General features: G+C 36.0%; 1 protein-coding gene across 1 annotated transcript in view; it reads right to left on the bottom strand.

Annotated features, from left to right (window-relative positions):
* Positions 1-748: 748 nt before the first annotated feature.
* Positions 749-26732, bottom strand: part of LOC129445238 (adhesion G protein-coupled receptor E3-like) — a 41079-nt gene continuing 15095 nt past the window's right edge. Inside the window, exons 6-10 of the mRNA XM_073860167.1 lie at positions 2164-2396; positions 1931-1997; positions 1762-1853; positions 1526-1685; positions 749-1397 (exon numbers count right to left, since the gene is read on the bottom strand). Of these exons, the coding sequence (XP_073716268.1) occupies positions 1305-1397; positions 1526-1685; positions 1762-1853; positions 1931-1997; positions 2164-2396 (645 nt within the window). The 3' untranslated portion in view covers positions 749-1304. The remainder of the gene's footprint in view (positions 1398-1525; positions 1686-1761; positions 1854-1930; positions 1998-2163; positions 2397-26732) is intronic.

Consider the following 26732-nt stretch of genomic DNA (forward strand, 5'->3'; position numbering starts at 1 on the left):
TTATAAATGTTGCGTTTGATGACATCGTTTTATTTCATTAAGGTTATATGTAATGTTCAAAACGAAATTGTGTTAGATGTTACAGTATTAGTCCAAATTGGATGGTGTGTTAACACAGCACAGAATTAAGTGTTCAAGTATGAATGATTTTTCAAATAATCTATTAACAGTACAAATCTCATTGTGAGGTTATGATGCAAAATTATGACCAAACTCTATTAGTAGGTGTCTAAAAATGACCTTTGCATTATGTTATGTTGCAGTACAATACCTCTTGATGTGCATTATATCGTCTGTGGGAAGATGCACTGATTATAGTCTACACACTAATCTTGTGATCGATATAATTGTCTTTGCTGATACAACCAGACTGCACTGACCCGTGTGACTGTTTAGAATGGCAATTTTCTCATGATTAACAAGTAGTTGAAAACATTAGAGATATTGATAGTAATCAGTTGGACAAAGTATATAACACTGGCCTAGTGGTTTTTGGATATTTTACTGCAAATAGCTTACAAATTCCACCTTTAAATGTTTTTTTTCTCATTGGTAATATCTCTTTTTTTTTACAAATAGAATATTTATTTTTGGTTGTGCGTGATAGTATAGAGAACATTTGCATAGCATTTTACTTTACATTTGGGAACTACTCAACAACAACAGTCTCAACAGTCTTTAAACCATTTAATGATTAATCGTCAAAATAAAACAAAGCATCATCAAACAGACGATTGAGAATAAAGTTAAAGGAACAGTATGTAAGATTGTGGCCAAAACTGGTATTGCAATCACAAAACTTGTGGCTAAAACTGGTACTGCAATCACACAACTGGTGGCCAATACACAAAATGACAACATACACATCAGTTGAGGGCTGCAACTCCACTTTTTAAATGACACTATCCTGGCCACACCACTGTTGTGAGTGATACAAGTATTTGAAATGAAAATGATTTCTTAATGTCTAGTGACATATCAGGGCCATTTTATGATTAATTGATATACATTTCTTACATACTGTTCCTTTAATATGAAAGAAAAAAAATAATTTTATCAATAAGGTGAAAGACTAGAAAATCTATTTTATCTATCATTGCACCACTTTTTTTTCACCGTCGCAAAATACCAACATATCTCATATTTTGCATAGCATATTTCTTAAAGCATTTAAAACATTAAAATTCAAAACATGACATTCACCCAGAAAGAAGTACTGACAGTTATAAGTACTGACAGCTGACATTTAATAAGAGCTTGTTATATAAAATCTAAAAACTGAATGAATAAGTCATTAATTTGATCTAGTCCGCAGTGTTGTTGGAGCCCCTTTTGATGGTTCTGGGTTTGAGTCCAGAAAAGAGATTTCTTAACCACTTCACATACTGCTGTCTGACCTGATCATTAAAGTGAGGAGAGGAGAGAACAACAAATGCATTAATGTTTATATTCTCTTAATACTGTATTTAAATAAACTGCATGTGTGATATGATGGCAGTATGTGATTTAGTAAATGATGATTCACCTCATTATTAAGAACACAGTAGACCAGAAAGATGAAGGTTCCTTGCTGTGAGTTCAGGATCAGGAAGAGAATCTTCACCACTTTGCTGTCAATGAAGGGACCCAGAATCCAAGGACAACCAAAAATCACAAACTGAGCCAGAGTTTTAAAAACCGTAATCCTGCAGAGAGAAAGAAAAATTATTCATGTGTTTCTAAACTGTCCATATGTGTTTCTGTCTTAAAAATGATATTTACTTGGTTTGTCTCATGTGTGAAACTTCAGTGTTGAGCTTTTTGAGAGTTAAGTGCAGACTGATGATGATACTGATGAAGAGAATCGTGTTTATCTGCAGAAAAAAAACAGTCAAATGTCAATTTCTTTGATTGAAATACTATGTGAAAATCAACTAACACCAAAACATACTGCAATAATGAAGCAAACAGGTCCCAGAAAACTCCAGATGAAGCCTCTTTCCACTTTTATCCAGCATCTGTTTACAGAAAAACACTCAATGAAATATTCAGTAATACTATTTGTAGAAATAATACAGGGAAAATGAACAGAATGACAGATACTGCATATTTTAATTGTATATGTCATTTTAATACAGGTGTCTGCTCATATGACAAATGTATAATGTAAATCTTCCAACATACTGTTCACTGCCATAGCCTTCAGAAAGCAGTCCAACAGACACTCTTACTATAATGAAAGGAATCACATATCCAATCACAATCAAGAATCTACTGCTAAGCATCGCCCTCCATCTGGAGCTGATCTGTGATAGGTTCTTCACACAGATGAAGAGCAGCACAGCTTCAATGAACATCCACACAAAGTAGGAGAGAAAGAAGAAGTGAAGAACGCCTGATATCACAGCACACAACTCCTAGAGAGAGAGAGAGAGAGAGAGAGAGAGAGAGACAGAGAGAGAGTTTAAACAATGAAGAAGAATGTTTTTAGTTAAACTAAGGATGTTTTATAATGTGATAAAAATGGTTTAACCTTCTCACCTTGTGAGGTTTTATGAGTTTGATGAATTGTTGTGTGAGTAAGAACAGAAGATGAGCAGACAGCAGACTGATGCAGAGGTTGATTTGAGCTACATTGTTCACTCCAGGTTTCCAGCGACAGAAAGCAAAAGTCAACAGAGCCAAACTAGTAAACGCCAGACCCACGATCACAAACACATTCAACAGATCCCTCTGCTGATCATCCTGAAAAAAATATCAAACTTGTGACATTTTATCAGTAGAGATATAATTCATCATCTTTGCTTAAAAAGGAATTCAGCAGATTTTTTTTCCCCAATAAATTTTATTACAGCCACTAAAGTTAGCATGACATCATCCTAATGGTCTGGTAGTTGTGGTATCATGAAGGCTGCATTTGTTAGTATTCTCTATATATAGTTTTCAAAAATAATTCATTTGTATAATTTATTAGGTTAAAGAGTAACTAAACTCTAAACCAACTTGTTTGGGCATAATTGACAATCGTTTTCCTTCTCATGGGATGGGCTTGTCTGAAGTTTAAAATCATTGGTGTAAATGTAAGCCAATCACATAACGTTTGGTTATGACGTGCGTTATGCGCCGACTCAGCCACATCTCATTTCCGGTGTAAAACACACATATGGGGCTCTATCTTACACCCGGCGCAATGCGCGGCGCAAGTGTCTTTTGCTAGTTTCCACCCTAATTTTCACGTTTAGCGCCACGTTGTTTAAATAGCAAATGCATTTGCGCCCCCTTTTGCGCCCATGGGCTTTCTGGTCTGAAAACGAGGCGCATTGTTGGCGCGTTGCTATTTTGAGGCAACTAAAATAGACTACGCCATTGACCAACAAAAACCTGGTCTAAAGTCTAAAGTCAATGGCGCAATGTGTTTTATGTTATTTAAAGAGCGCATTAGTAATATGTGCCTATAAACGGGAGGACAACGCGGGTTTGCTTATCACAAAGTACATAAATGTGCAGCAGCACAAAAATGCTTTTAAATATGAAAGATTAAAGGATTGAATGTAAAAGATTATTATTGAGTCTCTTGGATATAAATGAGGACTAATTATGAGACGTTAGAAGGCGCAAAGAGCTGCTTCACCTGCAGCCTGGTAAGTAAATAAATGCTTTGCTTTAAACAAATGCATCTGTTTTTAAATGTTTTTTTAAATGCTACCTCACGGATTTATTGTATATGATGACTCTGTACCTGCGGATATGGTGAGATGAGAAATATTTTTAAGTAATGCTTAAAAAAACGCTGTCCAAAGTGCTGAAACGCGCAGAGAGCCGTTTGTAAATTCTTTATCTCATTTTTCATTTCGCGGCGTCGCGTTAAGTCAAATTGAATACATAACTTTTACATACAGTAACTCTCATTGGTTTACTGCACGTTACGCCCAAAATACTCCCATTACAATAGGACCAACCCTTTTCGACCATGGACTCGGCGCACAAACCATTTTTCCCGTCGTTACATTAGCAAAAGTGGATTCGGACACGTGCGCTGTGCGCTTTAGACAATGCGCTTAGATAGTTAAAATAGGGCCCATGGTGTGAAAACAAAGCCATCAAGCGAAATACCAGAGTGAACATGGCTGTGAACGACTTTTGCAGATTATGTAAAGTAAATTGGGCCAGAGCTAGTTGAACACGGTACTTACTGTGTCTTTCCACTAAGGTTTAAGTGACTCCTACCAAACTCAAAAACTCTTCCACCAGACAGTCCTAACCATATGCAAATTAAATCTTCCTTCCTTACTTTCTGGTTAATCATGAACGTCACCAAAGAATGTTTGCCCACGCGTCCTCCACCATGAACTGTCAACAATGAAATTCCCCTCCATGATTTTTCGATCATTGTGCATACCAAGCTATGCTGAACACAGTTTCTCGCCGACGATCGGTAGTTGATAAATTAAACTTTTCCCAAAACCTGTCGGGAGTTGGGCAACAACATAATATCTATTTAAAATGTTTAACAAACACTCTTCTTGTTTTGGCTTAAGTTCTCCACAACAGAGCGAATAGCTTTCTGTGCCTCCACCATGTCTGCTGTAAACTACAACCTTACATTCGGAGCTAAGCGTCTGTGTCACGGCTCTAAGCCCACCCTCTGTTTGTTGATTGGGCAATATGTTTTGAAGCCGGAGGAAAACGGTTAGAATGGGAAATATCTCAGACTTAGTACAGAAGCGTAATGAAATTTAGCGGAAGTACAAAGTCTGACATAGTCCGGGTAATAAAGTGTTTCAATGCTACAATATATGGTGTAAAAACGTCTTGAGTGCTGTCCTCTTCAGGTTGAACGGTGGCTACTGGAGTTGAATTTTTCTGTTGGATGTTGCGGTACTGTGTGATGTAAGCGGTACAACCCTATAAGCAGGCTCAATCTCACCACACCCTTAGTACAAGCTCAGTTCATCCCCTTAATCTCCATTGGGGTCTGATACTTTTCTTGCAATTTTCAAATATTGCCAGTAGGTGGAGTCAGGATCTGACCAGGGGTTTAGTTACTCTTTAAAGCATGGGTCACCAAACCTAACCCCCCTTTGACCGGCCCCCCCAGCCCCTCTGCACCCCATTACTTGAACTGGCCCTATGAGACAATTTTATTTTTGTAATTGTTTTTTGGAAAGTAATAACACGTCGCATCTGGTATTTTGTTGATTTTTTTAAGTAAAAAAATAATATTTATTTATCAAATTTACTATATTTACAGAGGTTTTGTCACCCGACATTCTCAAGATTACAAAGAACAGTGGACCAACGATTATTTTTTTGTTCAGTGTAAGGACCGTGCAGTTTGTATTATATGTAAAAAAAAGTGTGGCAGTTTTCAAAGAATATAATCTGTGTCATCATCATGAAACCCCCCACAAAGTGTATGCTATCTAGCGAGGGAAAGCAAGAGAAGACAGGATTCGGAGGATGAAAGGCAGACCGGCTGCACAACAGAATGTATTCCTTCGCCAAACTCAGGTAAACCAGGCTGCTGTCCGAACTAGCTATAAGGTAGCTCACCTACTAGCTACCCATGAAAAGCCTTTTACTGATGGGGACTTTGGCTGTGCCAGGCTAGTAATCTCTACTACACAATGAGGCCTGCTGGTAATCATTTTGGTCTGGGTCATACAATTCTATGTTATATGGCTGACCTGGCCCCCCATCACAGCCAGGAACGATAATGTGGCCCCCAGAGAAAAAAGTTTGGTGACCCCTGCTTTAAAGGAATAGTTCACCCAACAATGAAAATTCTGTCATAATTTACTCACCATCTTGTTGTTACAAACCTGTATAAATTTCGTTGTTCTGATGAACAGGAAGGAAGATATTTTGAGAAATGTTTGTAACCAAGTTTCTTCCATATTAGGAAAAAAGAATACTATGAAAGTAAATGGGGTCCATGAAATGTTTGGTTAAAAACATTTCTCAAAACATCTTCCTTCCTGTTCATCAGAACAAAGAAATTTATTGAGGTTTGTAACAACATGAGATTGAGTAAATGATGACAGAGTTTTCATTTTTGGGTGAACTATTCCTTTAATACATAAAGCGCACATTATATTTTATATCTGCATTGCACTTTAGATTAAAATTTATATCTAGTTGTTAGCTGGCAGTACATTTTGGCAACTTACCGAGGGATTTGTAAGCTGTGTTATATTTAAACCTGAAACAATTCATAAACACAGTAGCCACATGTAACAAATCATAAGAATCCAAGTACATCAAAGTTTTTTAAAAGATGACAGTTTTGTATATTAAAAAAAAATACATTTCATTATGCAATTAGCATGTTAGTTAAGACTGGCGGTGTTCCTATTAATTCAACATATAAACCAATTAACAGCATTTTACATTACCAGTTGGGGTGGTTTTGTTTATGTTGCTGACTTCTGAAAAATTCATAATTAAATTGAATTAATGACAGAGACAGACATCACAAATAGAGCTTATACATTAGAATTATGCAAACATACGGTCCGATAATTACCTGCACAGTATGCACTATCCCATAAAGTTGGTCTAAAAAACTCATAGACATAATAACCACCTGTGCAGGCTTTGACTCTAATGGGATATGACTGAAAAAAGCAGCAGTAATTGTCAGAGTGACCACAAACATCTCTGGTGACCACTCCATCCTCAGGTTTTGGGTGTCCACCACTTAACCAAAGTGGGATTTCATTACCACATCTAAACATTGCAACACATGATTCTGGCATTTGAGCACTCTGGTTTTTAAGGTAAAGCCGATACCAGCCGACCCAACTGACAGAGGCGTCAAAGAGGGAGGTGTTAGGATAGCTAGTGGATCTTCTTGGATCATCCAGCACAAGGTAGTTAGAGCATGGGTCAGAATCTGTTCAATGAAAACATGGCAGGAATAAAAAAATAGGTATCATTTTTTTTAACTATCTGAAGAAAGATTTATTTAACAATTACTGGTACAAAAAATAAAACACAGTGCCCCTAGTGGATGCCTGTGTTCAATAGATCAGTGTTTTTCAACTCCATTCCTGGAGGCCCGCTGCTCTGCACATTTTGTATGTCTCTTTTATCTGACAGACTCAGTTCAGTTCATGGAGATCTCTTCTAATGAGCTGATGATTTGAATCAGGTGTGTTAAATGGGGGAGACATAGGCTGCGTCCGAAAACTCAAGGCAGTGACTCGTTGCCTTGCTGCCTCATGAGGAAATGACTTCGGAGGCATGAAGGCAGCTCAGAGAAAGACTTTCGGACACATTTCAAAGGCAGCGTGTTTGAAATATAAACAGAAAGCGCCTTAACTAATCACAATTTGAAAACTAAAATACTAATTTCTCGCTAGAAATGCAATTAAAAGTTGTAAAAAGTGAAAATATACCTTCATTTACACTAAATTTGTGCTCCAGTCGCTTCCTTGGCCGCCATTTTATTTTTCCGAACTCGCCCAGGCTCGACCAATCACATTCTTATTGTACGCCCACGCATAGGTATCTCAGGATACAGGAAGTAGACCAAACATTGAATTCGGACATGCCTTTATGCCTTCCTGCCTTGGAAAGCTGCCTCAGAAGGCAGCAGCTTAGAGTTTTCAGACGCAGCCATACAAAATGTGCAGAGCAGTTGGCCTTCAGAATTACCGTTAAGAACCACTGCAATAGATTGACTTTAACATATTTACAGAGGTGGGTAATCCATATATGCCATGAGTAAAAGTCCTCTCCAGTCTTTTGTTCCAATCACCTGGATTTGCTAATTAGCACAGTTTTTCAGCAGGAGGTGAGCTCTTGGCTCGCTAATGTTTAAGCCCTCAACGAAGCCTTCAAGGCAGCGCTGCCTGGAAGAAACTCCACGCCCGAGTGTTTCAGCCAATCACAGCACTGGTGCTAGATATCGAGCCTTCCGCCAGCTTCTGGCAGTATGAGCTCACCGTTGGTCAGGTGAGTAGTGCAGATATGGTAAGATAGGAATCTGACTGTATTTATATTCAGCTCAAATGTTTCAATTGTTTAAGTGATGTGTTTCCACATTTTCGTGGCACGACTTTCTTTTTCTTGCCAGTTTCACGTATTGTTTACTCAATTGTTTTCTCAATTTTCTTACCATTGTTGCTTGGGATAGTGATGGGAGAAACGAAGCTTTTCGAAGCTTCGAATCAATTGATTCGAAAATTTATTCAGTTTTTCAAAGCAGTTCGAAACACCACACACGGTGGCGACCCCTGCTGGTCAAAATAGTGTAAAAGCAGATATGTCCAAACATTTTACACTTTTTTTACAAAATAATAGCAAGATTTTGATTAAAATATGTAAAAAAAATTATTTAACTTAATTAAGACATAGTTAAAAGTCTTATATGTGTTTTTAGTTTTATTTAGGGCAAACAAATCATTAAAACTAACTACCCTTTTAATACCCTGCACATTTTTGTCATTAAATCTGTCTATAAACAAAAAGTAGACAAAATGGCAGTGTTATTAGTCAGAATGATAAATGTTTTATGAACTTTCATAATAAAACTGACCCGAGTTCACCTAAACATATAAGACACTGGTCATGTAGTCAACTCCCCCTAGTGGTGAACCATCGGATTTTCGAAACATTTATGACGTAATGAAGCCTCGTTTGCTAAAATCACGTGACTTGGGCCAGTTTTAAACAAGCTCCGAACCAATGATTCGAAACAAAAGATTTGTAAATGTTTCGAAGCCTCATGAAGCAGTGCTTCGAAAACGACCATCACTAGCTTGGGATTGGGGTAAAAACTACTTTCTGTTACATAAAATGACATCCTGACCCAACTCTAACCTCAAATAAAAACAGTTTAAAATTCTGACAAATAAAAATACAAACCAATGCTTAAAATGACATCCACATTTATGCCAAACCCAACTTTTTCCTCGCGTGAAAACTGTTTAAAAAACAGACAAAAAACACAAATCCAACGCCAATCCTAAGCAAAAAGGTGATTGAAAAAAGGAAAAACAATAGAGGTAACAATACGTGAAACTGGCACAAAAAAGACTGTCGTGCTAAGCACATGTGAAAACGTGAAAACACATCATTTAAATGGACAAAACATTTTGAGTTGATTTCAAATGTTGTCACATTCCTATCCTACCATATCTGTGCTACTCACCTGACCAACGGTGAGCTCAAACTGCCAGAAGCTGGCGGAAGGCTCGATATCTAGCACCAGTGCTGTGATTGGCTGAAACGCTCGGGGGCGTGGAGTGACTTCCAGGCAGCGCTGCCTTGAAGGCTTCGTTGAGGGCTTAAAACACCAACGAGTCCAGAGGTCACCTCCTGCTGAAAAACTGTGCTAATTAGCAGATCCAGGTGATTGGAACAAAATACTGGAGAGGACTTTTACTCATGGCACATGGATTACCCACCTCTGCATATTTCCCTGATTTTACTTTATAACATAAAAATTCACTCATAAAAATGGCATCTAATCAGTACCAGAGGTGTCAAATCCATGTGCCAGGAGTAAAAGTCCTCTCCAGTATTTTGTTCCAATCACCTGGATTTAATTAGCAGTTTTTCAGCAGGAGCTGATCTCCTGACTCGTTGGTGTTTTAAGCCCTCAACGAAGCCTTCAAGGCAGCGCTGCCTGGAAGGCACTCCACGTGCCCCGAGCGTTTCAGCCAATCACAGCACTGGTGCTAGATATTGAGCCTTCCGCCAGCTTCTGGCAGTATGAGCTCACCGTTGGTCAGGTGAGTAGCGCAGATATGGTAAGATAGGAATGTGACTGTATTTGAGTTCAGCTCGAAATGTTTTGAGCATTTAAGGGATGTGTTACTGTGTCCCCACATGTCCATAGCACAATTCTTTTCGTGCCAGTTTCATGGACTGGTCGCGCAATTGTTCTTCCTATCTTTTACCATTGTTGCTTGGGGCTTAGATTTGTGGCTTTCGTCTAATTTTTAGAATGTTTTCATGCGAGGATAAAGTTGCGTTAGGCATAAATGCGGATGTCATTGTAAAGCATTGGTTTATATGTTTATTTAACAGAATAACCCAGGAGTTGGGGTTAAGGTGAGGATGTCATTTTATGTAACAGAAAGTTGTTCTAACCCCAATCACAAGCAACAATGGCAAGCAAATAGGAAAAAGAATTTAGCAACCAATACGTGAAACTGCCACAAAAAAACTTGTGCCATAGACATGTGACAACGCAGAAACACATCACTTAAACGCTCGAAACATTTCGAGCTGGATTCAAACACCGTCACATTCCTATCTTAGCATATCTGCGCTACTCACCTGACCAACGGTGAGCTCATACTGCCAGAAGCTGGCGGAAGGCTCAATATCTAGCACCAGTGCTGTGATTGGCTGAAACGCTCGGGGCACAGGGAGTGCCTTCCAGGCAGCGCTGCCTTGAAGGCTTCGTTGAGGGCTTAAAACACCAACGAGTCAGGAGGTCAGCTCCTGCTGAAAAACTGCTAATTAAATCCAGGTGATTGGAACAAAATACTGGAGAGGACTTTTACTCCTGGCACATGGATTTGACACCTCTGATCAGTACTACAGATTAATGTTCAGATGTGAGTATATGGTTTTTGGGGACAGATTTAAATCATTTACCTGCACAGTATGCGCTATTGCATACAGTTGGTGTAACAAGCTCATAGACATAATAACCGCCTGTGCAGGCTTTGACTCTGATTGGATTTGACTGTAAAAAGCAGCAGAAACTGTTCGAGTGGCCACAAACATCTCTGGTGACCACTCCATCCTCAGGTTTTGGGTGTCCACCACTTAGCCACAGTGGAATATTAGTACCACATCTATTCACTGCAACACATGTTTCTGGCATTTGAGTACTCTGGCCGTCAAGGTAAAGCCGATACCAGCCGACCCAACTGACATCTCTGTCACACATGGTGGAGGAAGAATAATAGTTGGTGGATCTTCTTGAATCATTCAGCACAGTGTAGTTTTTGCAGGGATCTGCAAAGAGATTATCTGCTCAATAAAAACACTGTTTTCTGAAAAAAATGCAAAACCTTGTTTATCTCATTACTAAGAGAAGATAAGAAAACATGCATGATACTCAACTGGAAAACAATATAGTAAATCCTGGTTAACTTTCTTTCTATGCAGAATATTTATTATCATTATACTGCCTCTAAACCTTTTACATCGCTATAGACAACACAACACTTTACATTACCAGTAGAGTTGATCATTGTGTTGGAGTTAACACTGCTAACATCTGAAACATTTCATGAATAGAAGTTAAAAACAGAGACTCAAACATGTTATCACAAATGTACAAATAATCAGATTCAAATATAATTACCTGCACAGTATGCCATACTGCATTTAGTTGGTTTAACAAACTCATAGACATAATAACCACCCGTGCAAGCTTTGACTCTTATGGGAAATGACTGATAAAAGCAGCAGTAATAATTATAGTGACCACAAACATCTCTGGTGACCACTCCATCCTCAGGTTTTGGGTGTCCACCCCTAAGCCAAAGTGGATATGCAGTACCACACATATTTTTTTCAACACATGTTTCTGGCATTTGAGCACTCTGGCCATTAAGGTAAAGTCGATACCAGCCGACCCAACTGACATCTCTGTCACACATGAAGGAGGAAGAATAATAATTGATGGATCTTCTTGAATCATCCAGCACAGTGTAGTTGTTGCAGGGATCAGCAGAGAGCTCATCTGTTCAATGAAAACATTATTTTAGGAAAACATGTAAAAGTTGTTTCTCCCATCACTACAGTCAACTATCTGCGTCATAAAACAATACACAGTACAATTAAAACATAGCTCATCTAGCGGATGGCAGTACATAGTAGATTCACATTTCACATATGAACAATCAGTTGTTTTTCATTGTTGTTGTTATTTTGATCTCAATAGTGCATTAAGTAAGGGATAATGTAGAGGCAGCCGGTAGTTATTGGGAAATAAGCCCCGACAGTGTGATCAGGACCCGACGCGAAGCGGAGGGTCTTGTATCACACTGAAGGGGCTTATTTCCCAATAACTACCGGCTGCCTCTACATTATCCCGCTTATTACACGGCTACTTGCCACATAAGAAAAAAAACTGGACATTAATATGATTTTGAAACATTTTATTGGCATATTTGTTTTAAATTAACATTTTTATCCTTCCGCGAAACTTTGCACAGATGCATAAAATGATCGTAATACCTTATAAAGATCCTCTGCTTCATACTTGTCTCCATTTTTTCTCTTTGAGAAGTTTTAATCCCCATTCTGTATTTTTTTGTTTGTGTGCTTCGTAGCTGTCATGCTCTATTTTGTCAAGTTCAGTCTCAGTAAGCTGTCTGTGTCTTGTCGTGGTTGTCGAGTGTTTGTCACAAGATGGCGCCAGACAGACAGTAATCTTTATTGATCTTTATTGGCGCGGAGCGATATTACTCGTGCAAGTAGTCCGGCTATGCGTTATTATTTTGGAGCGGTTATTATTCGAAAAGAACGAACCTGCAAATGTCTCAACTGACCAATCAGAATCAAGCATTCCAGACAGCCGTGTAATAAGTAATAATATCATATAATGTATTAAAGAAAGTTCAAGTTAAGATGATGTCAGCAGTCTCCAGTAAGCAAGCAAAAAGGGTGACAGTTGTCAAAGGTTTTTAATTCCATATTATAAAACAGCTCGTTCTGGTTCTTCATTCTGATTGGTTGAAACGCGTTCTAAGCCGTGATAAAATACCCCGGTAAACCCACGGTTCAGACCGCATCACAAGTATCACTGCGCCACTGTTGTGGCGTACTGATTTATGAAAATAAACACCACAGTCTTTAATCATTTTCTTATTTTTCTACTTTTGCACAATTATGGCGATATTCAGATAATTGTCAATAAATATTGTTGAGTCATTTCGTCAATAAAGAGAAAACGTTCTGTTGTTTTTGTCTTAAATTGATATATCCGCTATTATCCACTAGATGGCAATCTTACCCAACTTAAACACTGACGCATTCACTCAACACAACAGCGTTGTGGTGGATTTAGCGTGACATGTAAGTTTTGATGGCTCTAAATCTGATCTCTTACAAAAGTTCTTCACAAAAATTGAATTATCTCCGCTCTTAGCTGAAAAATTCAGAGGTGATAAGAGAACAAATGAAGGTAGGATAAAACTTTTTTTTGTTGTTGTTGTTGGATATTTTATGTTTATTGAAAGAAGATAATATTTCTGTAAGGCATTAAAATAAAACTGGGTGGCAACTTAAAAAAAATGCTGACGGGGAAAGAGTTAAGCATGCTTCCAAGCATATTTGATCATCACGTCAACAGTTGCACAATATTAATGTTAATGTATATTTTAGATGAATGTTGATTTATAAGAATAAACACCACAGTCTTTAATCATATTTTCATTGTGTCTTTGCTGCGTCTGTGTTGCTTGAGAATTGCTCACTTGATACTGAGAAACTACTTTGTTTGGCGGAAGAGTAATATTTGTACTAATATAATTACAACTTATTTGTGTTTTATTTTGTGAAACCCTGCTATGCATATGAAGTAACCATTTTATAAATGCAATTATATATAGAGTTATAGAATTCTAAAGTTGTCCACAAGCTTTTTATTCTGCAAACCACTCTACCTATGTTTTCTTTTAAAAACTCACTCGCACCTCCCATCCATAATGTACAGCTGAGCTGACGGTGCATATATACAAACTATATAGCCTATTGCAACATAGTAGAGTTTAGATTCTCTGCCAGGGTTGTTATTTTCTGTTACTATCCTCTAGCCGGGCCGTTGATTAAGCATATTTTTTATCATTACTTTATTAGCCTCATTGGGTGGGGAGAAAACTATGCCATATAATCAGAAATATTATATATAGACTATATTTAGGCCAAAGTAACAAATGTGTCCAAAAAGGTACCCAAATTACAAAATGATTTGTAAAAGTTACAAAATGCAACGCGAGTCATGTGCGGAGTCTCCTCTGGCACCCATCACGCACGGGTCTGCTGTTCTGTATGATGAAGCTTAAGTGCAACATGGAGTTTTGAAGATGTAAAGAAAAAAAGAAAAACAGGAGAATTAACTTTAGGCAAGTTTGGAGGAAAGTCGGAGGAATATATACATTCTCACTCATGCCAGTAGCCTACGCCGCCTTTGCTTTCCTTTGCTTTTTTAAGTTTTAATATTTATACATTTTAACACGGAAAGTTTATAGACATCACTCGAGTTAAGGCAATAAGTGGACCTTTCAATTCACGGGTTTCATTTAATTCTATTTTTTAAACGTAAATGTAATATTTTTGTCTTAAGTTTTGTTTCGGTTTGCCATGCCTCCTGCACAGCGGTGCAAAAATAAGATATTTTTCGACTTTAAAATTCAAACATCATATCCTAAATTGTTGGAATATATTCCATATGTATTAATTTGGATTTATAGATGTTTAACATTAAAATCGATGCATGGGAATAATTTATATTATTTTTTTAAATACCCACCACTCTTAAATGCGCATGTTCCTTATTGTACATCGAGGCTTTACAATTTAGTTCCTTTCATGTCGTTTTAATAATTTAATTCAATCTTTTTTACTTTAAATGTTTACTTTAAATGTTCTGTTACATTTACATGTGCGTTTAACACCGCGGAACAATTTGGCTATAATTTTAAATAGTTTTTGAAAAGATTACCGTTTTCTGATATGCAGGATAAGGAGTCATTTGGAGAAATAACGCTAGTCCTCGGCACTTTTGGGCTGTGTTATTGAAAAATACAAAAATTCTCTTCTGAAACATGAGACATTGCGAAGCTGATAGATAGGCTACAGATAGTAATTCGTTCTATGTGGTTGTGAGTGTGCGTGCTTGGCTAATACACACTGAAATAAATTAAATCATTTTAAAATTACTAAATTAATAATTCTCTCTTCATCACACTGCCCAAACATGACATACAAAATGTCTTGGAACAGTAACAAACAACAATCAGAGATATTTATAAGCTATCATTTTATGGTCATTGCAGTTTTAAATCTTTGCCACCTGGGGGTGCTGCAGCACCTGCAGCACCCCCACTTCCTGCGCCCATGGTGTTTTGTATTTTTGTATTTCTAAAATAGTCTACATGATGACATCATAGAAATGCGATGCGTACTGAGAATTTTGCCCAGCCCCAGACCAGAAAATTGATCCATGTGAAAGATGGTTGTCAAGGTAAGAAACGTGCAGGCTGCCAGCTTTTCATCAATTTGCTATAATCTTTAACAGTTCATGTTAAGTTTTGGTGTTTGTTTAGCCGAGGCTAAATCGTTTGGTTTGCATACCATTGCATGAATGACTGCCTGACACACAATATATTATTATATTCATGATAACAATCAAATAATTAATTAATTAGTTAGAAACAAATTTTTGCTAATGCAAAGTTGGCCCTTCGTTACTGGTTGCATATGTCAGATTTTATAAGGACTCATTCAGAGTCAATGTAATGGTGAAGCAATAGATTAAATAGTCCAACTAATGGAATGTTTGCGAAGAAATGTAATGCTCCCTTGTAAAAGTATTTTTTTTGTATTTTCAAAAGTAGTTTATTTTGGTACATTTTGTAGCTGCTGTATTTTGTAGTTTATTTTGATACACTTAAAACTAACGTATTTGGTATTTTATTTTGAAATGTATCTTTGCCCAACCCTGACTGCTGACACATTGACAAAGAAACACATCTGATTTACACTGCAAAATCCCTGGTGTTAAATTAACACCGGCTCGGTGTTTATATGGGTACCACCAGCAGGGTGTTAAAAGTAACACTGAAGCAGTGTTAGAGTTAATTAGATAATTAAGCAATCATTTGAGTGATTATTTCATTATTGAACAGGGCCGGAGTGGGACTCATTTTCAGCCCTGGAGTTTCATGCCTTAGACCGGCCCACTTTAGTTCACGACTGACTATTAAAATAATATCTTTAAACCCTCAGTAGTATAAGTCTGCAGTAGTGCACTGTTCTCTGCAGCCTTGCAATTCACTGTATTTTTCAAATATATAATTTCATATTCCGTGCAAATGCAGTAAACAATTATAATTTTTGCCATAATTATGCAGCCCTACCATAAGACCATATATTACTAAAGTAAACTTATTCAAAAACTAAAGGAAACAAATGTGTTTGTATTTTCCTCTATATTTCTATTTCTAAAAAATGGTGAGTCTTGAGATTAACTGTTGGGTTGATAACGTTTGGAAACCCCTGATATACAATACACAAGCAAGATTTATCAAGTATGCATTGGAAACAAATGGAAATAATCTGTATCTTTTTTTTAGTACTTAGATCATGTCTATTGCTAAATAACGTAGGCCTACATTGTGTTAAAAAAAAGAAAACATCATGGATATACTTTTGAAACTAATGAGTTTTGCATCAAATAGATTTTTGTTCCTCTTGCAATAAACAATGAATAATGACTATTCATAGAGAATTCATCTATGACTTGGATAAAAAAAATACGTTTAGAGGCCAGCACGTTTGCATTAAGACGCGCTCAAGTTTATTTAAAATATAACAGACGCGCGGCCGGCAAGCGCACTCAAAAGACGCGCTCAAGTTTATTTAAAATATAGACGCGCGGCCGGCAAGGGCACTCAAAAGACGCGCTCAAGTTTATTTAAAATATAGACGCGCGGCCGGCAAGCGCACTCAAAAGACGCGCTCAAGTTTATTTAAAATATAGACGCGCGGCCGGCAAGCGCACTCAAAAGACGCGCTCAAGTTTATTTAAAATATAATAGACGCGCGGCCGGCAAGCGCACTCAAAAGACGCGCTCAAGTTTATTTTAAATATAGACGCGCGGCCGGCAAGCGCACTCACTATAGACGCGTCTGAAACAAAACTCGTGTTCAAGTACGCGCTTTGAAAACCAGAAGACATCGGCACGTCCTGCGTTTCCCATGCGTTTTAGATGTCAATGCACCCTAATGCAAGAATTCTTCCAATAAGTGGTCGGGACTCGGGACACAATCAACTTGTGCATAAAGCGGCGGGGACATCTCTCACCCGCAAATACGCGTCATCCCGGTGGCATGACAACACCGGCCCTCGTGGCCAAAAAAAACAGACCGGCCCACCGGGAATCCTCCCGGTTCTCCCTATGGCCAATCCGGGCCTGTTATTGAAGACACCTGATGATAATGAGCAGAACTACAACTACAACTTCCAGTCACTGCCTTAGATAAAATCAACTGAAAAGACATCTCTCTTATTACAAACCAGACTGACTTTTGTCTACTTTGAAATTGTTTGGTCACCATTATGGTGATCTGTGGTTCCTTTAGTTGGGTGGGTTGACTCGTGTTTTCTTTTTGATGTCTTTGCAACAGTGTTTACTGAACACATTATTTGTTGTAAAGGTTGTTAAAGCAAAGTTTATATAGTTTGTATAACAGTGATTATAGATTTAAGTAAGTTGTTTACACAGTCAAAAAATTCAGTGTTCATAGAAAATTAAATGTTGATCAAATATATATTCTCTATTGGACTTCAGTAACATAACTTTCCTCGGATCAAGCTTCTCAAATTTTATTGTTAAACACCTGCCGGAAATTCTCTTTTGCCTCACGTGCAGATATCATGAACCACCCCACCAATCGGAATCATGGTGACAAACATAATGCCGCAAAGCATGCTGGGATCCACCATAGTATAAAACTCATGACTCCCATCATGGATCGCAACATAAATTATGTCACCCTTGTTGCGATTAATGGGGTGATTCATGATATCTGCACATGAGGCACAATATAAACTTTCCGGCAAGTATTGTTATTAACAATAAAATTTAAAAAGCTCTGTAAGTTAAAACCAATAGAGAATATATATTTGATCAACATTTAATTTTCCATGAATACTGAATTTTTTGACTGTGTAAACAATTTACTTCAATCTACAATCTCTGTTATAAAAACTTTATAAACTTTGCTTTAACAACCTTTACAACAAATAATGTGTTCAGTAAACACTGTTGCAAAGACATCAAAAGGAAAACAAGAGTCAAACTGCCCAACTAAAGGAACCACTGATCACCATAATGGTGACCAAACAATTTCAAAGTAGACAAAAGTCAGTCTGGTTTGTAATAAGAGTGATGTCTTTTCAGTTGATTTTATCTAAAGCCCGGAATACACTGCACGATTTTTGTCCACTTATAAGATCATTACCTTATCACACTGTGCGACATGTATCGTTTAAACTCGGGTACGACAGGCATGTAGACTGTACGATGATGACACGGAAGCTTCGGCGGCTGCATCACACGTTGCGCAACGTCACCAGCATGCCCTCGTGGTAAACAAATACCAGTGCGCAGGTCGTAGCAGCAAACACACTGTGCGGTGATCATGCCGAATTTTCTGACACCGTCAGAAAACTATCGTAGGCTATCTTTGGGCACAAGACCGGGAAAACAGCCGTCTTTGAACCTCTCTCACTGTACGACATAGGACCACCGATGGAGAGCCACGATAACAGAAATCGCGACGATAGTTTTACGATGGCAATCTTTCGTCTGGGACAGCCAATTATCGTGCAGTGTATTCCGGGCTTAAGGCAGTGACTGGAAGTTGTAGATGTAGTTCTGCTCATTATCATCAGGTGTCTTCAATAATGAAATAATCACTCAAATGATTGCTTAATTATCTAATTAACTCTAACACTGCTTCGGTGTTACTTTTAACACCCTGCTGGTGGGACCCATATAACCACCGAGCCGGTGTTAATTTAACACCGGGGATTTGGCGGTGTACACTTACATGGCATGACAGAGATGATGCTCAATAAAGCCATTATAATATCTGAAATCAAAAACAAACACACAATTAATCAATCATAAACAAAATGAATTAATACTTTTTATAAATAACTATATTAATGAATAAAGGCAACAAAAGGTCACACTTACTATATTTTTTGACATTTTGAGTTTAATATTTATCATAAAAAATTTGCAATAACAATTAGAAAAAAAACTACATATCAGCATTGGTTTTAAAACAAGGTTTATCTACTCACTGATTTGAAATGATCATTCATATTTCATAGTAAATGAAATTATGTAAATTATAACCCAGCCTTGATCTATACATACATTTCTCAAACTAAATATTTGTGTACAGTATGTTTTATATTTTAGAATTAATTGCAAAATGTAACTACTCTTAAAAGTCATGACAAGAAAACAAACTTACTCTTAAAGAGGTCATAGCATGAAAATCTGTTTATTTCCATGTTTAAGTGCTATAATTGGGTCCCCAGTGCTTCTGTCAACCTAGAAAATGTGAAAAAGAACAACTTTGTAACTTAGTTTTTTTGGTAAACCATTCTCTGCAAGCATGTAAAAAATTAAGTTGTTCAAATTTGGCCTGTTTTGTGATAGGCCGCAAGTCTTCTTACAATAATACCGCCCATTAATCTGCACTATCAAACCACAGCACTGCCATTTAGTGCAGAGAGAAAGATAGAGAAAAAAATTGACAGCACAATTGAGTTTCAATTTCAACAAACCACCATTATGGTGATCAGTGTTGCATTTCATCAGCTCATTTTCATTTTAAAGGACACACCAAAAAAGGCACATTTTTGCTCAGGCCTACAAAGTGGCAGTTTTAACATGCTATAATAAATTGTCTGTGGGGTATTTTGAGCTTAAACTTCACATGTGTACTATGGGGACACCAAAGATTTATTTTACATCTTAGAAAAACTGATAATATGACCCATTTAAGAAGGGTGGATGCATTTTTGATAGATCAGTTGTAAATGTTATATTCAGAGGTTGTAGAGGTCTAAAGATAAAATAAATAAATGTTGCATTAGAGCTGTCCCAGATCGCAAGGGACAAGACAAAAACCATTAAATCAATGTTAAAAATTCAATCAATATCATGTTTGTACCAGGGTTATTATAGTTTAAAAAATATTAGTTTTTATTTTTATTTAGTTTTGTAATGTGTTCAGTTTAGTTTTAGTTGTTCTTGGTGGTGCATAAATAGTTTTTATTTTTTTTATTTTTTTTTAAATCATTACATTTAGTTTTTATTTAGTTTTAGTATAGTTTTAGTCTTTAGCGTAATATCATGGTTGTGGTGGTCAAAAGTTTACATACATCTTGCCAAATCTGGAAATGTTGAAAATAAGAGGAGAATAAGAGGATTTTTTAAAATAAGGTTCGTTTTTATTTAGTCCTTCCAATCAAAGTGGAGGAAGGACGGGACAAATACCACACTAACCCAACACTCTAAATTCTGTTGGGTTATTTATACTGGGTAAATATAATATACAAATATAAATATACATGTTTGGTAATAAAATAAACCTATGCTGGGTTGTTGTTAACCCAAACATTAGTTGAAACAACCCAGCATATGTTTATTTATAACCCAACATGTGTTCTGTCTAATATTTAGCCAACATTGAGTTAAAAATAACCCAGCAGAATGTTGAGTGAATCAGCACATCCTACTTGTACAAACTTATGTCTGTGCACAACAACTGAAAATCAATGCAAAGTTTAATGTTCTGTCTATGAGTGTCCATTTCTGTACCAGAAGACATCGTTGTACTAACATAATATAATTATTTGTTGACTAAACCAATTGTTGATTATCCGCAAAAGCATATAATAATATCAGATTAGTTAAGCGGACATTCTGTATCATAGCAACCAAAAAGCGTCTGCAAACACTGCCAGGCAAGCGGTCGGCGTTTTCAGCCACGTTTAAATGCTTCGGGATGTATAGTACACTGAAATAATTAAGCCACCTTCAGTTATTTTAAGGGTTTGACAGCAGAAGGCAGGTTGTCTTAATAAACTAACCGTAGCAATGAAAAAATCTGTGCTCAACTGCTGATCCAATAACATTTAAAAAACGAAAACGCAAGTTATGTTTTCCTAAATTTGATTTAGTTTAGTTTCGTTTTGCAGGTCCACATTATAGTTGTAGTTTAGTTTAGTTTTTTTGTTTGTTTTTTTGAAACCTTCGTTTTTATTTTATTTCAGTTAACGAAAATGTTTTTTCACTAATAGTTTCAGTTTTCATGATAGTTTTCATTTATGATAATAACCCTGGTTTGCACCCTTCATTTAAATGTTGAAAAAATATTTCATCAAACCACCATTATGGTGATAAGTGTTTGCGTGGGCCATGTGAATATATTGTGTTATAGATGTGGCCAGTGTCAAAGATTTCTGAAATTCCATTCTGTAAAAATCTGAAATGCGTTGTTTGAAACCTCTGTTAATTCTCAATAAAAATGTCTTATGACACAAATAAAGTCAAATGTGTTTGTAATAACAGAAGATGGTAATTCTGATGGTGGAATTATTTCATTATCATCTGCTGAGATTTTGATATATTTAATGTTTTATTTAATCTGTTCTTAAGAGTTAATATTCAATGAAGGCTGTTTGACTGTATAGGTTAGTTATTCTGTTCTTGTCCATTATTCGTTCATTGATTCTGTTTGTAAACAGCAGTAGTTTTTTTCTTTCTTTTTTGACACTGACGATTTTGCTGTGGTGCTAAAAGGCTTAATGTGAAAATTAAAAAAATAACAGTAATATACTGGCAATCTTTTTGCCAAGTAATTACTATAAAATTATGGTGAAAAAATATAAACTTTCATAACAAAATATCATTAAAAACAGCTACTCATGTATATCACAAGCAAAACATCAAAATCAAAACAACAACCAAATGTTATCTTAAGTATTAATGTAAAGGTGATCTTACCTGTAGTAAGTTACAATACATAAAACGATCTTCACCTGACACGACTGAACACAAGCAAGTATTTATAGAGGTGTTATCTGATTATCAGTCCGTTGAGAAAATGTAACTTATTTTCTTTTTTGCTTTTACTCATTTAAATGTTCAGTTCCTTTTTTGACCCCTGATTAGTTCTCTCATTTTACTGATTTACAAAACGAGGAGAATTTTTTTTGTGTGGCATGTATTCAGATTTATTTTATTCTGTGGTACTCAGTTTTATTTTTGATTTTGCATTTAATATGTATTTATGCATGTTTTCCCCTTTTGGTCATTTATTAATTGGTCAAGAATTATTTTAATGTTTTGTTTATATTGGCAATTGGAAACCATAATCCAAACTAATCCAAAAAGCAACCACTAAACTAAATGTCAGTGAATTCAAACTTTGAAAACAAAAGTATTATCACTTATATCTGATTCAAGTCAAATTCAAATTGATTGTTAATGTTTGTTGTGTGTTTTATTTTAAGAGCCTAAAAAGGAACTGTTGAAGAGCAAGAGAGGCTGTTTTACATATTACAGATTTCACTAACCTCCCATTGTGTTATAGTGAACTTAACATCGGCATAATGAGGAAACATGGTAAATAAACCCCCCCAGTCTCTTTCATTTCCCTTCTCAAATTCAAAATTATAAAAAAATTTCATACAAAAATCTGATATAATTGAGTCATGTACAGTATAGTTAATGTACTCAAAGATTTTTTTCACATGTGCAATCTAATATATGTAACTATACACCATATACATAAACATATAAAAGCAATACATATAACTTTCCAAACAAACCACTGATAAAAAAACGTATTCTAAATATTCAATAGGACATCAAGAGATCATACATTTTAAAATAAGAATGAGAAAAATTAGAAATGAGATAAAGAAAAAAAAAACATTGATTCTGCTATAGTATAAATTTACAACTGGATCTTCAGTATGTTCTCATGAATGCGAACAGTCTGGTTTTTAGTTATTTCTGGGGGCATATTTGATGGTTTTAGGTTTAAGGCTTTGGAAAAAGAGCACTCATCCACTTGTCTGACCTAAACAGGAATGAAATGAAAGAAGCAAAATGAATTTGTGTATGTGTGGTGTTTCAGGAAATGAAGTAGTCAGTCAAGTTAACATTATTTAATAAATGTATTCTTTTGTGAAGAGATAGAGAGAGATGAACTGGACAAAGCACTCAAAAAGATAGACCAAAATGGTTGATCAACAAATGGAAGAGATGGACAAAAGTGAAAAAAACAAATCACTATGGTGACATCGCTACAAGATGCATGGTGAGCACATGTATTTAAAGGGAACACATCATGAAAATCTGACTTTTCCATGTTTAAGTGCTATAATTGGGTCCCAGTCCTAAATCAACCTAGAAAATGTGAAAAAGAAAAACTCAGTAACTTTTAGTTTTGGTAAACCATTCTCTGCAAGCACGTGAAGAATTAGGCCATTTAAATTAAGCTCCTGTTATGATGTCAGAAGGGGATCTTATTATAATAATACCGCCTCTTAATCTGCACTATCCAACCACAGCACTGCCATTTAGTGCGAGAGAGAAAGAGAGAGACAAAATAATTCTTACCTGAAGTAAGTTACATTTAATGATCTTTACCTGACACGACTGAACACAAGCAAGTATTTATAGAGTTGTTATCTGATTATCAGTCCGTTGAGAAAATGTAACTTCTTTTCTTTTTTGCTTTTACTCATTTAAATGTTCAGTTCCTTTTTTGACCCCTGATCAGTTCTCTCATTTTACTGATTTACAAAACCTGTGTTATTATTTTTTGTGGCATTTATTCAGATTTATTTTATTCTGTGGTACTCAGTTTTTTTTTTTTAGATTTTGCATTTAATGTTTTTCCCCTTTGGTCAATAATCACACATATTTATTAATCGGTCAATAATTATTTTAATGTTTGGTTTATATTGGCAATTGGAAACCATAATCCAAACTAATCCAAAGAGCAACCACTAAACTAAATGTCAGTAAATTCAAACTCTTTGAAAAAAGAAGTATTTACACTTAGATCTGTTTCAAGTCAAATTCAAATTGATTGTTAATGTTTGTTGTGTGTGTGTGTGTGTTTTTTTAAGAGCCTAAAAAAGGAACTGTTGAAGAGCAAGAGAGGCTGTTTTACATATTACATAGATTTCACAAACCTCCTATTGTGTTATAGCGAACTTAATCGGCATAATGAGGAAACATGGTAAATAAAAACCCCCCAGTCTCTTTCATTTCCCTTCTCAAATTCAAAATTATAAAAAAATTTCAAACAAAAATCTGATATAATTGAGTCCTGTACAGTATATTAAATGTACTCAAAGATTTTTTCCACATGTGCAATCTAATATATGTAACCATACACCATATACATAAAAGCAATACATATAACTCCCCAAACAAACAGCTAATAAAGACTTATTCTAAATATTCAATAGGACATCAAGAGATCATACATTTAAAAATGAGAATGAGAAAAATTAGAAATGAGATATATAAAAAAAACACAGATTCTGCTATAGTGACTTTTTTCACGTAATAAATAAAAAATCTACTAATGGATCTTCAGTATGTTCTCATGAATGCGAACAGTCTGGTCCTTAGTTATTTCTGGGGGCATGTTTGATGGTTTTAGGTTTAAGGCTTTGGAAAAAGAGCACTCATCCACTTCATATACTGCTGTCTGACCTAAACAGGAATGAAATGAGAGAAGCAAAATGAATTTGTGTATGTTGTTTCAGGAAATGAAGTAGTCAGTCAAGTTAACATTATTTAATAAATGTATTCTTTTGTGAAAAGATAGAGAGAGATGAACTAGACAAAGCACTCAAAAAGATAGACCAAAAGGGTTGATCAACAAACGGAAGAGATGGACAAAAGTGAGAAAAACAAAGAACTATGGCGACATCGCTAAAAGATGCATGGTGAGCACATGTATTTAAAGGGAACACATCATGAAAATCTGACTTTTCTATGTTTAAGTGCTATAATTGGGTCCCAGTCCTAAGTCAACCTAGAAAATGTGAAAAAGAAAAACTCAGTAACTTTTAGTTTTGGTAAACCATTCTCTGCAAGCACGTGAAGAATTAGCTCCCGTTATGATGTCAGAAGGGGATCTTATTATAATAATACCGCCCCTTAATCTGCACTATCCAACCACAGCACTGCCATTTAGTGCGAGAGAGAAATAGAGAGACAAAATAATTGACAGTTGTGATCAGTGTTTGAATTTCATCAGCTCATTTGCATTTTAAAGGACACACCCGAAACCTCACATTTTTGCTCACACCTACAAAGTGTCAATTTTAACATGCTATAATTAATTATCTATGTGGTATTTTGAGCTAAAACTTCACATATGAAGTGCTTTATCTTACACCCAGCGCAATGCGGCGCAATGCAGTGCAACGCGCGACGCAAGTGTCTTTTGCTAGTTTCCACCCTGCGCAATTATAATTTTCATGTTTAGCGCCACGTTGTTTAAATAGCAAATGCATTTGCGCCCCCTTTTGCGCCCATGGGCGTTCTGGTCTGAAAACGAGGTGTGTTCAGGAGCATTGTTGGTGCGTTGCTATTTTGAGGCAACTAAAATAGACTACGCTATTGACCAACAAAAACCTGGTCTAAAGTCTAAAGTCAATGGCGCAATATGTTTTATGTTATTTAAAGAGCGCATTAGTAATATGCGCCTATAAAAGGGAGGACAACGCGGGTTTTGCTTATCACAAAGTACATGAATGTGCAGCAGCACAAAAACGCTTTTAAATATGAAAGATTAAAGGATTGAATGTAAAAGTTGAGTCTCTTGGACATAAATGAGGACTAATTATGAGACGTTAGAAGGCGCAAAGAGCTGCTTCACCTGCCCAGCTAACAGGAAAAAGTTCTAAGAACGTTCCCTGAAAGTTCTTTACGTTCCCAAAAACGTTCTGCCAACGTTAAAAGTGTCCAGTTTACTTGACGTTCTAAGAACGTTTTTGTGTTGTCTCAACGTTAGAGGAATGTTACATTTTACCATTTTTAAACGTTATGACAATGTCATGTTTTAATGTTCACACAATGTTTAAAACAACAACTGTTTATTATATTGACTTGTTTAATTGTTATGTAAATGATAGAGAAACATTGCATTTTATTATATTTATTTTTTATATTTATATTATTTTATTATATTTATTATATATTATATATTTATTATATATTATATATCTATTATATATAAGTTTAGATGTTGATGTTTTGTTTCATTTTAAGTCACCATTATTGTGATTAGTGTTCGTTTTAGTTGGGCTCTTGAGCCTTGTCTTTTGCTTGCTAGTTTTTTCCCTGGTTGTATTAACTTTTTGTTAATACACCACATTTGTTCTGGTTGTATTAACTTTTTGTTAATACACCACATTTGTTATGAACATGTTAAGTTGTTAGTGTAATTCTGTGGTGTGGTGGCCGGCACACAAAGGAAAAAAATCATCCCCAATTAAGTAAAGCTTACTTTCTGTCAACAATGCAAACGAGATCCAGCACTTTCACAGCAGTTTGTCATTAAGGAGTTTAAGAAACTTTGGACAAAAAATATCTGCTGTATAATTGGGACGCACAAACATCAAGAATCAGACTATGAATCTCAACCATGGTGACAAAGAAATTTGGAAAAAAATCATTATTTATCCATGCTGCAGTGCATGCTGGGAGTCCTGAATGAGATTTGTAATTTGTTAATACCCAGCATGCATTGCAGCATGAAGTTTTTCATTTAATTGTCACCATGGTTGAGATTCATAGTCTGATTCTTGATGTTTGTGCATCCCAGTTATACAGCAGATATTTTTTGTCTAAAGTTTCTAAAACTCCTTAATGACAAACTGCTGTGAAAGCACTGGATCTCATTTACATTATTGACAGAAAATAAACTTTTGA

The sequence above is a fragment of the Misgurnus anguillicaudatus genome, chromosome 3, assembly GCF_027580225.2.
Source record: "Misgurnus anguillicaudatus chromosome 3, ASM2758022v2, whole genome shotgun sequence".
Lineage (NCBI taxonomy): Eukaryota > Metazoa > Chordata > Actinopteri > Cypriniformes > Cobitidae > Misgurnus > Misgurnus anguillicaudatus.